General features: G+C 33.8%; 1 protein-coding gene and 1 pseudogene across 1 annotated transcript in view; one reads left to right on the forward strand and one right to left on the reverse strand.

Moving 5' to 3' along the window:
* Nucleotides 1-4,252: 4,252 nt before the first annotated feature.
* Nucleotides 4,253-6,102, forward strand: LOC118434893 (annotated as a pseudogene).
* A 1,699-nt stretch (nt 6,103-7,801) lies between these two features.
* The window catches only part of LOC110846739 (dopamine receptor 2), a 35,360-nt gene continuing 25,497 nt past the window's right edge, over nt 7,802-17,664 (reverse strand). Inside the window, exons 10-12 of the mRNA XM_035849460.1 lie at nt 16,672-17,472; nt 8,480-8,575; nt 7,802-8,398 (exon numbers count right to left, since the gene is read on the reverse strand). Of these exons, the coding sequence (XP_035705353.1) occupies nt 8,214-8,398; nt 8,480-8,575; nt 16,672-17,472 (1,082 nt within the window). The 3' untranslated portion in view covers nt 7,802-8,213. The remainder of the gene's footprint in view (nt 8,399-8,479; nt 8,576-16,671; nt 17,473-17,664) is intronic.

The raw sequence follows: 17,664 nt of genomic DNA on the forward strand, positions 1-17,664 counted from the left end.
ATTTACCATCATAAAACTATCACAAAAATATTAAAGCTGCTGGCGTCAATGTAGACATACATATATACGTATGTACATTGCATTTAAACTTTCACTACTATGCAACCACTCACTCACTTTTTTCATGGGCAAATGTACATACTGATAAAGTCTGTAATAGCAAAATTAACTGGCCAAATTAACCCATGACCAACCTTCGCATTCCAATACCATCCACTAGAGTTTGTAATCGTGTGGATATGTCGGTGTGTCGTCGTAGTAATGAATGACGTCGATTATTTTGTTGGTGGTCGTTGATATAATTTGTTTTCGTTCGCCTTTCTCTTCTTTCTCTCTGATGGTGAGGTATCGGTGGTGTTTGAACACAATTTCAATTTCGGTGTTTTTCATGTATGTAAACCACGTAGTTTCTCATAGTCAGTTAACTTATATTGTATATCTCTATGCAGTTAACACAGCCAAATAATTTAGTTGCACAGTATGCATTTATATTTATATTGGGGCAAAAGTCGTAAAGATTGATTGCATACTACACACACATGTATTAGTAGTAGAATAAATGAGAAATGAAGCATAGATATTTCCCTGATTTCCTTGATCACCTATTTATAGAAATACGACGCAAGTTCCTCCTGCATCGATACTACAATTAGTCATTCACAGTTAGGTGAGTGGAATCGTATGTAGTTAGGCGGCTGTTTCTGAAAGTCATATTGATTAAGGAAATGTCAATGTCAAAGTCAACCGTATAACCATTGATATTACTATTTTCGAATTGACATGGTACGCGGATAAGCATATTGTTATATTGCTCTTTGTTATATCAAAGATGTTTTTAAGTTCGTACAACGCAGATTCAAGAATAGTGTTACACAAGCAGAATGTAATAAGATTAAGATTTGAGCGACCTTTTAACTCGAGCAGAAATTTGACATAATTTCGATCCACGAATAGAATCTTTGAAGATTTTGTGTAACAACCATATTGTGCGTCTCAGAGTACGAATCTGGTCATAAACAGATCCTAATTTCATCACAAAAATTTGTTATATGTGTACTTATATACGTATTATAATATGTAACCTCACATTTCTTGTTGTTTAATACCGCGGCCCTTAAATTTTCAGTGGGCAGGTTATACTTTTTATTTTATAAAAAAGAAATGTTTTTGTTAAACAATCGTGACTTAATTTGTCGAATTAATTTATTTTTATTTATTATATTTTTAATTTATTTTAAAAAATTCTACTAATTGAATAATTATTAATAAATTTTATTAATTTAAACCGACAAATAAAATATAACTAAACTTTTTTTTAAAAATCCCATTAAATTAGTTATTAAATTAAACTTATTATATTAAAGCTGTTCTTAAGCGAAAATTTAACTAAATAATATATAAAGATATAGATAACTAAATTAAGAGATAGCCCCCTTAAATTTAACAATCAATTAATTAAAATATATTTTTAAAACTCAATCAATACTATGATAGCAAGGATAAACCTTTTTAATTTAACTAGATATAAAATAAATCGAATAAAATCTCAATTCTATAAATAATTTTTAATGTTAATTCAACAACAAATACAAAATAATTTATTACTCTTTATTTTTCGAGAAAATTTTATAAAAAATTAATTAAACTCACACTAATACAAAAGGTACCTTTTGAGTACTTTTAAAATTTTTTATATTTAATGTTATTTCAACTTCCCCCTACGGACTTTATAAAATTAAATTTTCTTTATTATACTAAAAAATTAATTAAATTAAAAAGTTATAATTTTAAAAATCATAATATTAGAGTCAATTCTAAATAAGCTCAGTGTAAATGAAATGCTTTACTTAAGCTATATTACATTAATCAAGATCCTCCTTCCGGAAAATCTACTTTGTTACGACTTATCTAATTTTATAACTAGAGCGACGGGCGATATGTACATATTTTAGAGCTAAATTCAATTTTATTAACATAAAATTACTCTTAAATCCAATTTATCTATAGTTACCAAATATAAAACCATTATTTAAATAAATGTAACCCATTGAGCCATTAAAATTCTACACCTTGATTTGACTTAAATCATATAAAAATTTTAGAAAAAACTTACAAATTAATTCTTAAGACAACGGTATATAAGAAAATTTAATGTTAATTATAGTGTAGTATCTTTTAACTAACAGGTTCCTCTAATAAGAATAAAATACCGCCAAATTCTTTAGGTTTTAAAAATTACTACCTTAGATATTTTATAAAATAAATAACTGGGTATCTAATCCAGGTCTTTTAATTAAAGTTTTAATTAAAATATAGGTTTACATAAAATAAAACTCAATTTCACCTAATTTTTTACTGTAAATAACTTTTATATTAAATTTTCTAAGAAGATTTATTAAACCGTAAGGTATAACCGCGAATGCTGGCACAAAATTTATTCAGAATTTACATAAATTTTTATGCCTAAATTAGTTTCATAATACAAAATACTGCCCTATTACATGTATAAAATTTATAAAATAAATCATTAAGCTAAAATCAAACTTTTCTGCCCAAAGTATAAACCCCCATATTTTTTTAACTATTTTTTTAAGCATAATAGTTAAAAAAATATTATATTAAATATTTATATATATATATATGTAGATTTATATATATAATAAATTTAAACATATTATTATAGCCTTAATTGATTGGTTATTTTAGATTGATCTTTGATTATTTATTCGTTAATTTTTATTATTGATTTATTGATATGATTTATGATGATGATGGGATATATTGATGGTTACGTTATTTTTTTTTTATACATATAAAATATGTATATATATATAGATATTTTTATTTACTAATAAATATATATATTTATGCATATGTATATACTAATATACTCATATAAATAAATATATATAAATATATATATATATATATATATAATTAACCATACATATGCATATAATTAATATATATATATATATATATATATATACATATATATATATATATATATTGCTACACATAACCTCATTAACGCAAAAAAAAACATTAAAACATCTTATAATGTACTAAGAAAAAATTAATAATGTGCCTGAAAAAAGGGCTATTTTGATAGAATAGATCATGTATTTGTACCTTTATTTATAAATAATAGAATTGCACTATTTCTGTTAAATTCAAAATTTAATGTTCATTTAAACTAATTTATAAATTTTATAAGCCTAGCCAACCACACACAATTAATATAAAGGTAAGCTAAATAAGCTAAAGGGTTCATACCCCTTCTATAAGAGTCAAATCTCTTCCTTTTTAATGTTCTTTAAAAATTATCAATTAACATTTATAACCACTACATTTTTAGGCACTTTAATGGCAGTATCGTCTAACTCATGAATTCTTTGTTGAATCGGCCTAGAAATTAACCTAATAAGATTTATCCCTTTAATTTTAAGAGACCTTAATTTTAAATCTACAGAGACAGCAATCAAATATTTTTTAACCCAGGCGGTCGCTTCTGTCATTTTAATTACAGCTGCATCCTTTACAGCCCTTCAAATAAAAAATTATTACTTAGAAAGAATAAACTTTTTTTTATTTTTAGCCCTGTCTATCAAAGCAGGCCTAGCCCCCTTTCACATCTGATTTCCTCAAGTTACTGAATTCATCTCTTGATTTAAATGTTTTATCATCTTCACCTGACAAAAAATTGCCCCATTCATATTAATTATTAATTTTAATATCAGTGTGTTTACTTCTTTTATTATTATTATATCAGCAACTGCTGGCGCAGTTGGAGGACTAAACCAAATAAGTAGAAAAATTCTATTAACCTATTCCTCGATTTCACACTCAGCGTGAATACTCATACTAGCCTCTTTGTCTTTAAAATTTTGAACTTTTTATTTTTTAATTTATTTTTTTGTTTTATCACCAATCATTTTCGTTATAAATTTTTTAAATTTTAAAAAAATTAAAGAAATTAATTCCTCTAAGATTAATCTTAAAACGAAATTAATACTAAGAACTCTAATTATATCACTTGGGGGGCTCCCCCCGTTCTTAGGGTTTTTAAGAAAATTAATCGCCTTAACAGTAGCTGTAAAAACTTTCCCCATAGTAATTATAATTACATTGGTTGCGTCTTCTTTAGTTTCACTTTATTTTTACACTAAAATATTTTTTAATTCTTTAACAGCTAGCCTCCCTGAAAAAAAAATCTCATCGAGTAACAAAAAAATTAATAAATTCATCATTTTCTCCCTAACCGGAAATTTAATTTTATCAAATTTAGTTTTATTAATTTAAAGTTTTAAGTTAATAAAACTAAAAGCCTTCAAAGCTTTAATTAAGATGGGAGCCTTAAACTTTAAGTTAAGAGCTTAACGCCACTTTAAGATTTGCAATCCTAACTCATAATTGAATACATAACATTATAATAAAAGAGTACACCACTCGTAATTAAATTTACAGTTTAACACCTAAACTCAGCCATTTTATTTATGAAACGTTGACTTTTTTCAACCAACCACAAAGATATCGGAACTATGTATTTAATTTTTGGAGTTTGATCTGCTATGGTCGGCACTGCATTTAGAGTTTTAATCCGCCTGGAATTAGGTCAACCAGGGTCTTTTATTGGAGACGACCAAATTTATAATGTAATAGTAACAGCCCATGCTTTTATTATAATTTTCTTCATAGTTATGCCTATTATAATTGGGGGGTTTGGAAATTGACTAGTTCCACTAATAATCGGCGCCCCAGATATGGCGTTCCCTCGAATAAATAATATAAGTTTTTGACTTCTTCCACCTTCATTAATCTTACTTTTATCAGGAGGACTGGTGGAAAGAGGAGCAGGCACAGGTTGAACTGTATATCCCCCTTTATCAAGAGGCATCGCCCACGCTGGGGCTTCTGTAGATTTATCAATTTTCAGACTTCACCTTGCTGGGGCAAGTTCAATCTTAGGGGCAGTAAATTTTATTACAACTATCATCAACATACGAGTTGAGGGTATGACTTGGGATCGAACTCCTTTATTTGTTTGATCAGTTTTTTTAACCGCTATCCTTCTCCTGCTTTCCCTTCCAGTTCTTGCTGGAGCCATTACAATACTTTTAACAGATCGTAACCTAAATACTTCATTTTTCGACCCTGCCGGGGGCGGCGACCCTATCTTGTATCAACACTTGTTTTGATTTTTTGGTCACCCAGAAGTTTATATTTTAATTCTTCCTGGGTTTGGCATAATTTCACATATTATTACATTTGAAAGAGGTAAAAAACAAACTTTCGGTCAATTAGGTATAATTTACGCGATAATAGCAATCGGTCTTCTAGGATTTATCGTTTGAGCACATCATGTATTTACTGTGGGAATAGATGTAGACACTCGTGCTTACTTTACAGCCGCCACTATAATTATTGCCATCCCCACAGGAGTGAAAATTTTTAGCTGAGTGGCGACACTTCAAGGAAGAGCTTTAATTATCACCCCAACTTTAATATGAGCCATAGGCTTTGTATTTTTATTTACTGTGGGGGGTCTCACAGGAATTATTTTAGCTAACTCTTCACTTGACATCGTACTTCACGACACTTACTATGTAGTCGCCCACTTTCACTATGTTTTATCTATAGGGGCTGTGTTTGCAATTATAGGAGGCTTAATTCACTGATTTCCTTTATTTACAGGAGTAAATTTAAATCCTAAGTGACTAAAAATTCAATTTTATACTATGTTCATTGGGGTTAATATAACATTTTTCCCCCAACACTTTCTAGGACTAAACGGCATGCCTCGACGTTACTCAGACTACCCCGATGCATTTACTACTTGAAACGTATTATCTTCGTTAGGAAGTTATACCTCAGTAGCTGCCGTTATTCTATTCAGCTTTATTATTTGGGAATCTATTTCGACTGCCCGTCCTAGAGTCCATAACTTTATTTACTCTTCATCAATTGAATGACTTCAAAATATACCCCCATCCGAACACTCATACTCGGAGCTATCCTTAGTCACACATTTTTAATGTGGCAGATTAGTGCAGTGAACTTAAAATTCAAAAATGAATAATTTATTCTTTTAAAAATTGCAACTTGAGCAAAGTCCGCTATCGGACATATTTACGTATGTAACGCTTTCAGAAAATTGTCTCACCAAGCATGATTGACTTGTTGTTGAAAAACACTTTCAGAATCCCTCAAAAAAGTAGGTAACCCAAATAAAACTGCCAAAAACAATTCGCTCCTGCAAAGTCGCTCTCTTGGAATTTTCGGAAAATATAAGTATTTGTAATACACTTTATGAAAATCATAAAAGTTTTAACTTCTCACCTTTGAGAAAATATTATTTAATTATGGACAAATTTCCTCCACACAAGTCTCACAAGTAGAATGAAACAATTTACGTTCAGCCTAAAAATTTCCAAGTGCTTTATATTTGTCAGTTACGATCGCCATTTACTGTTTTTACTGGACAATGGTGAATTTCATTAAGTGGACTTTTTTCTTCGTTCCTTTGTGACAAACTATTTTTTTTCTTGTTCGTTCATTGGAATTGAGATGAGTTAATTTCCTCTTCTCATGAATCGTAAGTGTGTGTAGCACATACAGCGCTTGACTACTTGATCCACTTACACAAAGAAAAGATTCGTCGGCGTCCTGTTGATTTAAAAGTATGATTTCTTGTCCGTGTTCCTTTTCTTGGCTTGTGGGAAAGTGCTCACTCACTGAAGAAGAGAGCGAGTGGAGACATGAGTATAGGCAATTTTTATCCGTCAGGAAAGAGAAAATGAAGACAAAATGGAAAACAGAGTGGATTGTGGTTTCCTTTTTGTTGGTTACTTGGTAAAAAACCTTTTCTTCTGCAAATATGGGAGTGTGGTTCTTGGAAAAAATACGGCCAAATTACTAAATTTTCATACTTTTATATGCAACATGCAGGTGCAATTAGAAATTTGCGCTTTTGTCCTACTCTCGACATTTCTTTATGCATTATTCGTCAATTGTGGGAATAAAGTGTTATTACAAAATAATTATTTGACATTAAAAAACTGCATAGGAGGACGAAACTAGATAAATGCAGTTGTTGGTGCAGTAAAACCCCGTGTTTTTGCAAACCATTGTCCATGAAACAGGTACCATGAGGAAAGTGAGACGCTCGGTTGTTCTTGATATCCTGCAGTGAACAGGACACGGATTAAGCAAAGTGGTTTGAGGGCAACGGGCTTCAAGTCTCAACGGCACTCGACTTGATGCAATCTTGAAAATGCACATTTACTTATATATTTATTTAGCAAGCATGCATATATGCAGTGACGCAAGATGCTGCCACAAATCACATGAAACACAATGCCCACTTGAAAATTATTTTATTTCAAAACACCAATACATTTAGTTTACAATTTTTTTGTTTTGATTAGATTTTTTACTTGTTTTGCTTTGCAAGCTAATTAATAATATTTAAGATAAATAGGATTTCACTTTAAGGTAAATAGCGTAATAAATGTATTCGCAGTAATAAATTGTAAGCGTATGATGATTAAACAATTAATATTAACCACAATTAAGTTATAAGGAATTGTAACAAAATTCGAGTATGGTATACATATAAGTTTACAGAGCTTATTAAATATGTAACTAACTATGAATGTATATACTGTTGTGGAATTATATTCACTGTGTACATTTTATAAATTCATGTTTTAAATATTTAGACTCTTTATTTAATACCATGTGTTGCTTCCGAGTATTTGTTAACTGCATCGACAGATTCGATGCAGCATATATGTATGTATTTAGTTATGTACTTGTACGGTTACAGTCATTTAAGATATATTGTGCACTTTCACCTCTCATACTTTATAACCTATTTGTATAAGGTCGATTCAATCTGTAACAAGGAATTGGAATATATAATAAATCTCTTGACAAATCAGTGGTACCTGGTTCCATTCCAACTATAGCACTCATTCAGGTAATTTGTAACTATAACTATTATGTATGTACAATGCATATAAAAAGCATAGTTCATTTGTTCATCCATACCAAAGTTACTGGAGAGTCCCAGTTAATTCTTAACACTTTAATAAAACGAACATTGATATGACTATACTTTAAGAAATGTATCTTCGTTCTAAACTAAATAAACACTTACGACATGAATACATTCCATGGCACTGGAATTAAATTTCAAACATTGGAAAAGCTTACGACCAATGATGGAGAGGGATCGCATTCCCATTGTGACCGCCGCCTGAAGGTCGTTCCCCTCCAAAACGATTGTTGTTGCACATGTTGGCCCTGTAAATGGCCCTCGAAATATGAGGACGTGGGGGCAAGCGTCGACACAATATTTTACGGAAGGCTCTTTGAAACTCCCTTGACGTACAACCTGCGAGAAGGATTTTTTTCAGTATTCTCATTCATTTCAACAAAATAATTCATCATGTACAAATAAAAAACTTTCACGAACCATAGATTATCGGGTTTAGACAACTGTTACAATACCCGAGCCAGAAAAAGAGGTTGAACATCCATTGAGGAATGTTGCATTGTTCGCACAAAGCTCCTGTGAATAAATTCAATTTTAGATATTTTGGCATTAAAGATGAATCTCAGCCTGTCCCTCTCTTCGTATCGGGAGCTGCCGAATAGAAAAGTGAAAATCGCACAGTTCACACACCAAGGCCTCGCATTTATAAGTGGTAGAAAAGCTGCCTTAGTATTTGCAAAAGTGGTCAGCGCAAGTGATATCCTTCACAGAATGTGCATGCATGTAGGAAGATTGTATACACGTGGATTATAAGCTAATTTGCATACTGAAAATCTTATTGACATATCTGTATCGAGTATATAGTGAAAGGACATCGTAGATGCGGATGTTTGTTTGTCAGAGTTAATTAATTTGAATGCTTATTCCTTGTTGTATTTACTGATCGCCAAACTATTTACTAACACCACGATCTGCATTGCACAAGAGTGGAAACCATAAACCCTACCGTGAAACCATAAACATCGATTACAATGGAATGAAATGGAGTATTTCTCTTCTCGCTTGCAGATTTACTTTCTCCCATGAAACGCACATGCCGTTACAGCGAATAGAGTTGTACAATGATCAAGGCATGAAAATTGATCCCCGGCATTTTGCCCATTCACTATAACATTGGCTTACGTATGGTGACATGAATATGTCACACGCCATAAATGCCTGGGCATGGGGATATGTACAACTCTAAATGTGACATGATAAAATCAAGGGCATGTTTTGATCCTTCAACATTCTAGGTACCATACATACTTGGAACTTTATAACATATGCAATGCACACAAAGCAAGTTTAATTAGATGAAATTATCCGCTTTCAACAAATATTTGATCTCTATGATTATATTCGAATTAAACAGATTTCCCTTCAACTCCTACGCTCTCTCTCAAACACAAATCTCACTGATGGCGCAGCAAATTAAACGAGAGATATTTGGTTGGGTCGCACGTAGTAAGGAAAGCAGTACACGTTATCACGCATGCATGCATGACAAAAAGCGTAATAAAACAACTTTCTCATGAACTGGACCTCTTTTTGTTCATTTTCCCAGGGCCAGTCACTCAAAGAAACCCCTTCTCACTTTGATTCAATTGAAACTTGTGTGTGGGATGCTTTTCAAGTATAAACTAAAAATAACTTTGCACATTGGGAGAAAGTTTAAGTATTTGGGTGTTCATAACACTTTGTAACGACGAGAATGTGAAAAAGTTGTAAAAAGCCTTGGCCAATTTTCCAACACTGCGGACCGCAATCAACGTGGTTTAAACTGGAGAGTTTTTCATAATGCTATTTAAGCTATGTCTCGCACAGCGGTTACTCCTGCACCGAAATGTTGTGGTGGTCTGTCCCTTGAGGGGATCTGATAACTTAATAACCACAAGAAGAAACTTGGACTACTGCTTTCAGCAAAATGACAAAGATAGACTATATAAAACTGGAAATTATTCCCATACATACGGCTAAATCCATCATATATAAATGGGAGTCGAGAGCCCATTCATGACAAATCCCTCTGCTTCACCGCAACCAGCACGGAACATCGCAATATTTAATACAAAGAGATTTTAGTTCAAATTTCTTGGTGAAACCACTGCATAGTTAGCAGCCATATAACAGCTATAGACGATTAGTATGTGGTTTTACTTATATATCTATTTCAGCAGAACACAGTTTAGCTGAATCCAAATAAATAAGTAAATTCCGTTTTAGGAACATTGTTGACAATACGTTGTTCGAAACAATTTATCCATGATTTACAGTAACTTGTTTATGTACGTCATCAAAACTTTATAAATTGAAAGAAAGAATATGAGGTTTTTTTACGTTTTACCCTCGTGTGTTCTTGTTTGCTTATGTACTTGTTTACAAACATGCAAAGATGTGCATGCGAAAATAAGAGCGTTATATATAGCAACCTTTGTAATATATATTCGGCTGGGCTATTGAAACTTGGCAAATGACGCAAACCCCACAGATTGCAATGAGGTCAAAGGAATACTTTACTAAAGTAACCGCAAGTTCTGATATTTTTACACAACTTGAATCTGCATTGCTAAGAATACATTTTGATTAGACGATAAACCGAGTATACAACCATGTGTAGGCACACCTTGAAATGCAAGAATGACGGATAATCAGCTTGATGATGATGATGAGACCTTAATTATTCTAAGGAGGACATGACCCACACAAAGCACATTCCAGAAAAGGGTTTCTCCAACTATTTAGTGATGATTTATGCGCTCCGGAATATCTGACCCATAGAAATATATGTGCATACAAATGTCCTTCTGACCTCGTTACTGTACACGTTATAAGGTTGACTAAACTTGGATTGGATCGAGGGATACGTGAGCTGTGCAATTTAGAAATGAGATTAATTGGCATCTTCCACCAACAAGCAGAACTCTTCAATTATTGGGAGAATGGTAGATCATGCAGAAAACGAAAAGCTGGCCTTAGCCGACAGAAGCTAGACTGATGTAAAGGACATAATTGTTCACTCTCCAGTACAGTACAGTTCGTTTCACCATTTGAATTACAATTAAACTCGAGGACCAAGCAGTCATTTATGTTAACATTATTATACAAAGCCAATTTATTTTAATGTAGAGGCATCCGAGGAGGCTGTTGAACTCGGTGCATGTAATTTGAAAAGGCTGACGTCTTCTGAAACGCCATTTCTCATGAAGTCAGAACATAAGAGTTTTGGATTATGTATAGAAACCTTGCTTGTAGTTCTAGTTGAAAATATGTTATAATTCTACCATAAAATCAAGCTGTGTTTATACTTCATGTATTAATTTTCAACTACCCGTGTTTGCTCAATAGTTGTTTTATTACAACGATAAAGGGCCATGTTTTTAAAATCAAATCAGTCGTACGCAGTGAACTCTGAGAAATATGTTTGTTCGAAAATATTATCCAATGTCGGATTCCTGGATCCACCCGTTAAAATCTTTGAACTTAATTAACCATGTCGATTCAATATTGCTCTAGTGCAACAAAAAAGCAATTTTGACATTAATCAGATTGCATGTTTGTAGTAGTTTGGAGAAGTAAATAATTTTAGAACAACTTTAATTAATATTGTGTGTAAAACTATAGCAAAGTCACGCCGGGTTCAACAACACGTGGAATCGATGGAGGCAGCATATGCTTGCATACTTTGCCATTTCCTATGTTCGTCTTCAATTTCAAACAATACTTTGTCACAAGTTTGATCTTTTGGAGACCTTTCTAATATTGAAGAGTTATATTGAAATATTAGAAAGGGTTCAAACAACTCAATTCCGCGAACAGCGTACCTTTGGCGCAACACCAAGCCTTGATTCCAATACAATGGAAATGTTACTACAAGTTTCGCCACAACCAGATCAACAAACAAAGGACGACACAAAGTTTTGGCTCGACTTTCACCATAATCCAGATCGACATTTTGTTTTCGTTCAGCTACAGCCAAAACAATCATTACTTTTATGTCTTGCCCGCACATGTACATTTTGTATCATCTCGTTCTCAGAAATTTAAAATGCCATGGTCCATACATATGTACAAACGTGATTTATTCTACTACACACGTCCCGTGATGTACATACATATGCACAGATTTCCTGATTTCCCAACCTGAATATTAAATACCGAGTGTGGACAACGTATTTAAGCATGTATAATCCAGGGTAGGATTAACTGAATGTCACACGTATGTACGTACATATGTCATTCAAACCGTGATTTCCAATCGCATTGTCTTTATGACACTCGAAAATATTGTCGCGAGAGAATTTCAGCGTAGGATTAGAGAGGATTGAGGCAAAACCAATATTTGCACTTGCACATGTAAACTGAGAAATGCTGTGGGCTTTGACCGTTCGCTCTAAATTAATGAGGCCAGACACAGGACTAAATATAATTTTTAGTCTCAATTTTGCTGCACGGAACGTGATTTATGTATGTACATACATAAATATGTGCAGGAGAAAGTCAAGCAAAGTTCGCCAATACTTAAAAAATGGTCGATTCAAATTGTAAAAATGTGATTCCAAGACATGAAATTATCGAGTAAATATAGCTTTTCTGGTAGGTAAGGATTTGAATTCATTCATATCGTGTGGAAAATATCTTAATCAGAAAACTGCCGCTTTGACTGACACCTCACATGAATGGGATTCCCCGTGAATCCTTTGTTGAACCGGAACGGTTCACGCTGCAAATTTCCGGTGGCAGCATTTCCACTGTCTTGTTATATAACAACGCAGTTATGCAATGTTACGAAACGTAATACTTTTTGGATATGATCTTGCAAAAACGATGCAAAAAAATCGAACATTTGCACACTAAAACTGGATTCTGAAAGCGCAGGAAGGTAAAAAAAATATCCAAAATATATAACACAATGACAGACACCTTGAAAACAATTTGGAGATGTGATTTCAGTTTGACTGAATTATGCACTTTACGCTAACCGAGCAACATCCATCAAACAAACATTTTCCTTCTAAAAATTTTCTACTTCATCCGAAAGGTTCACACCGAACGAGTGTGTGTGGTAGGTGCAAACAAAGAGTGCTTAAACGAGAAAAGTAGAGGCCTAAAAGCAAGCCTGGTGATCAATCAAAATCCGCTGGACGGAAATGTAAAGATGTTCGTGTGAGAAATGTGAGAAGGTTGCGTGGGTCAAAGTGTGGGTGCCAGCTCGATATGTGTGTCAATTCATATCTACAGCAACCTGCATAACCAGAGAAACTTTATCCGTTCCTGGAAGAACTCCTCTTCGTTAAGCTATTTTGCACATTTAATCCAGTGCTTATCTTGTTTATAAGAATAAGCGAAAAGTAGGAGCATTTTCTTAGAATTCATAGAATTCACCCTTATGCCGTGGATTTACTTTCTCCTGCGTATCAAAAACCCTAAAATCTTGACATCGTGATCAATATTCATGCTTGACTAGGCAATTAATGTTCGCTGTATGTGGGCTTATAACATGCTAATCATGAAAATGTAGATAAAATCTAATTAAAGTCGATATGTTTTCATCAACATGCATACATACGCGACACCAGGAAATCTAGAGGTACATACATATGTAGTATTTATAATATGCGGGTAACCACAAAATTCCAATTAGTCAGAGGCCAAAGGGAGTTGCATCAACAGTTTTCTCACAAAGATTCGTATTGAAGAACACTCTATTCAATGGAGTATATATGTAGAAATGTATTCATAAAGTATACGCTTTGGCTGAGGATTCGTATTATATGCACAAACGAACTTAGATTAGAATGTCGCAGACATTTTGTGCCACTATTTATAGAATGTTTAATCCAATCCGGTTGTGGTTTATGTCCGCACGTGGATATATTTATGACGCTCGTCGTAGCCAATGGTTTTGAATGATTCATCACAAATCTTTAAAAATGCAATGCAACTGTACGTGCTTATTTACACTATGCAGTTGCATACTTACATATTAACGCAAACATTTTCTTTCAAAACAGTCTGCGTTTGGGGTAGGATCACCTTTGTTCTTGTTTTTTAAAGGGTTTCCTTATCCAATAAATTTATTCATGTCCTAAACCTACTGAAAATCGCTATGAACAAAATATTTGACGGAAATAGAATAAATTCAAAACACGGAAAGGAAAAAAATGGGGACAAATTTGATAGATTATGATAATTTAAGCACAGTGATATGAATTAAATATCAGTATTGAAATCAAAACAACTTTATTTATACTTTTCTATATTTACAAAAAAAAATATTTAAAAAATTCTAAATTCTCAATTCTCAATACGCCGCTTCAACAGATCTAGAGTCAAAATTCTACGTTTAAGCTGTATTTGTAATTGCTATGCATGTTAGACAACAATAAATCCATGACATGAATATAGGTTCGTATCATCCACACACTTTCTTTCTAGATAAACTTAGACAATTGATTGTCCTTCATATTTTTCCAAGTCCTCGAATTTATACTGAAAGGTTAGGTTAAATCATCTTTGATCAGCAATAATTTGCAATTTCCAGCGGCACAAGAATATCAGAATTCTTGTATATGGTTGTTGCTTCTTAAAATTATATTTCCTGTCAGAAAAATTTCGATTTCCATTTGTCTTAAAAACAATTTTGTATCGGAATGCAATTTATGAACGTACATAAATTGAAACCAACGACATGACCTATTGAAAGCTCATATTCATCCTTTGATCATTTTATTCTGTTCAATTCTCATAAGTAGGCAATATGTTTTTCATTTGAATGTGTTTTATGTTTTCCCAATTTGCATGGTTAGAAGCAATGAATTGGTTCAATAAAACATAAAACGTTTCATGTTATGAAACGTTTTCTGTTTGTTCTCAAAATCCAAGTTTCGCAGATATGTATGTTTGTTCATAAACAAAGGATATAATCATTTGTAAGTACGATCATGTATAAGCAAGTTTCGGCCTAGTTTCATGTTCCGATGAGTAGATATGTACAGACTATAGGCTACCTATAATGAAATGGACTTAACGACTGGAAACCATCAGCTTCACATTATGATGGATATCGTAATGCAGACACGCTTTTCAGCAACTTGCTCAGGATCAGTTATTCTCGAGGAAATCCTATAAATTCTACAAATTTAACTGATATGAGTAAAAGTATGTAATTATTGTTGTTTTACTGTTTTTCAATAAAAGTTGTACATATGTATAAAGTTATGTAACAGACTTTACACGTAACAAGTATATTAAATACTAATTATTTAGAGGTAGACTAGACTCCTAAAATCAAGAAGTTTCTCCTCTTCAAATAACTACTACATATGTGAGTATACCACGCACGTTTGCATTTCTGATATCTTGCATATACATTTGTACATAATAAAGTTTTTCGCTATATGAATATAACTTTAATACGCTAGTTGAGTCTTCCATTCGCTAATGAATACTGTAACTGGACAGGAAGAAATGATATAAAGGAGAAAGTCCAAAACCGGAAACATAGAATTTTGTAAATATCCTTTCATCATAATGTAAACACATTTCAAAGACCCAGAGCATCCTCCATTTCAAGCACGAACTTTTAGATTTAATTATAGAAAATTCATAGAGAAAGAATATCCCCATATTTATATGTACGAGAGATGTATCATGACATATGTATGTGCATGTGTACGTGAGCATATGTACATACACTCGGGGTTATTTGCATGAGCTATAGAGACCCCTGGAAAATGAAAAAAAATGTCTAGGTGAATGGATTGCGAGTCGGTCTCACAAATAAAGAAACATTTTTGAACATATCTCATGCAACATTCACCAAAAAGACACAATGCTACACGGTTCATCGACCAGAGAGCAAACAAGTGTAATGTAATGTAATGAAGGCACTGCGAAAAAGTAGAGCGCTTTATTGGTCATTTGTAGTTCCCGTGAAGTGGGTGGGTGATATCTAGGAGACGACACAAAACGGTCTTGAAGGAATTTAATTTATATGTATGTATACCTACCAACAACCAACTTTGGGTAGCTCGCCCGGAAAAAGTGAAGGTTGAGACATGAAAAATGGGAGAAATGTGAGCATCCAACGGCCCAGATAACGAGCGTAATGCATACGACCACCACCTCAGTTAGTGACCAAGGCAGGAGGAAAAGTGGAGAAAGTAGCAGTAGTGACACGGACACTTGAAATAAGACAAGTAAAAATGGTGTTGGCTGTTGTAGGTGACCACTCTGGAGAATTTATATTCCTAAACAATCCCACCATCCCTCCTGAGACGACTTGTGAAAAACTACGCGTGTGTGCAGTGCCTTCAATCCATAATACATATGTAATCCCATTGTTGCATAACGTGAGGAATAAAACGATGACAGTCAAATATATTTTCATTGATGCAACTCTTTTTTATAATAATAGATGCTGCGTAAGACAAAAATGAAGTGTGAAAAGATGAAGATTCAGAAAACGGAGAGTAATTGTTTATGTTGTTCACAGGATTTCAGTTAATGTCATAAATCTTGTCGCGTTATATGAAGACGACGAAATGCGAGGGTATGAACACCGGCAAACGAGAGAGAGGGAGAGACCATTCTTCATATTTTAAGAGAAAAACGCTACACGAGATACTCACCTAGAGGTAAAGCGACAAAGAATGGCATCCAACAGATGAGGAAGACACCAACCACAATCGCGAGAGTTTTAGCTGCTTTCTTCTGCCTGCGAAACTTGGCAATTTTTCCGAAACCCGGGTTTAATTTCCTTTCTGGAGATGAGGAAGGAGGACTTGGGGTTAGGGAGTTGGCTTGACTCCCATTATTGTGATGGTGGTGGTGGTGCCCAGCGTGATGATTGCGGTGGTGGTGCTGATGATTATTATGAGTGTCATTCGCCATTTGCTGTGGATGTGCACTTTTCCCAGGAACATAGCCATTTCTTCCCACCGCTCCTGCATTTGTCCCGGGATGTTTCTTGTTCCCACAAATCCCGGCCTTTTGAGTAGCCGGGGCAGGACCCCAAGTCATGTCCGATTTTCCACCTCCTCCTCGATGCACCCTCAAAACCACTCCGGGATCATTTCCTCCCGTTCCTTGTGGGGGTGCGTGATGATTGTGATGATGGTTGTTACATTCCTCTGCATTATTTCCCCCACCAACGCCACCTCCAATGGACGAAGTTGAGGACTTTTCTGGTCGTGCGAGCGGAGCTAGTGACAATAAATTGACGCTGTTGATGGTGTTGAGTTCGGCAGCGGCGATGGAAAGATCTCCATCGCTGGCCACGCTGCCAGTCCCACTCGCACAACTTGTACAAGGGCGCTGATTTTTGGGAGTGCCACCTGCCCCACCTCCTCCACCACCACCGAATTTGGATACCATATCTTGATTCATGTGCATTCTGTTCCCATAATTGCCACCAAGATGGACTCGCAACACTTTGAAATGCATAGAAAATAAATTGGAGTAAGTTTAATTGCAAGATTAACAAAATAATTAAAATGTGTAATGTTTATGGCACAATCTATTAATTATCTACGTTGTGAATATTTTGTGCTGCAATTTGAATGCCTCGTGCGATACACGACCGTTAATGAAATAAAGCACAGTTTCGTACACAAGTATTTATG

Source organism: Folsomia candida, unplaced genomic scaffold (genome assembly GCF_002217175.1).
Source record: "Folsomia candida strain VU population unplaced genomic scaffold, ASM221717v1 Fcan01_Sc003, whole genome shotgun sequence".
Taxonomy (NCBI): domain Eukaryota; kingdom Metazoa; phylum Arthropoda; class Collembola; order Entomobryomorpha; family Isotomidae; genus Folsomia; species Folsomia candida.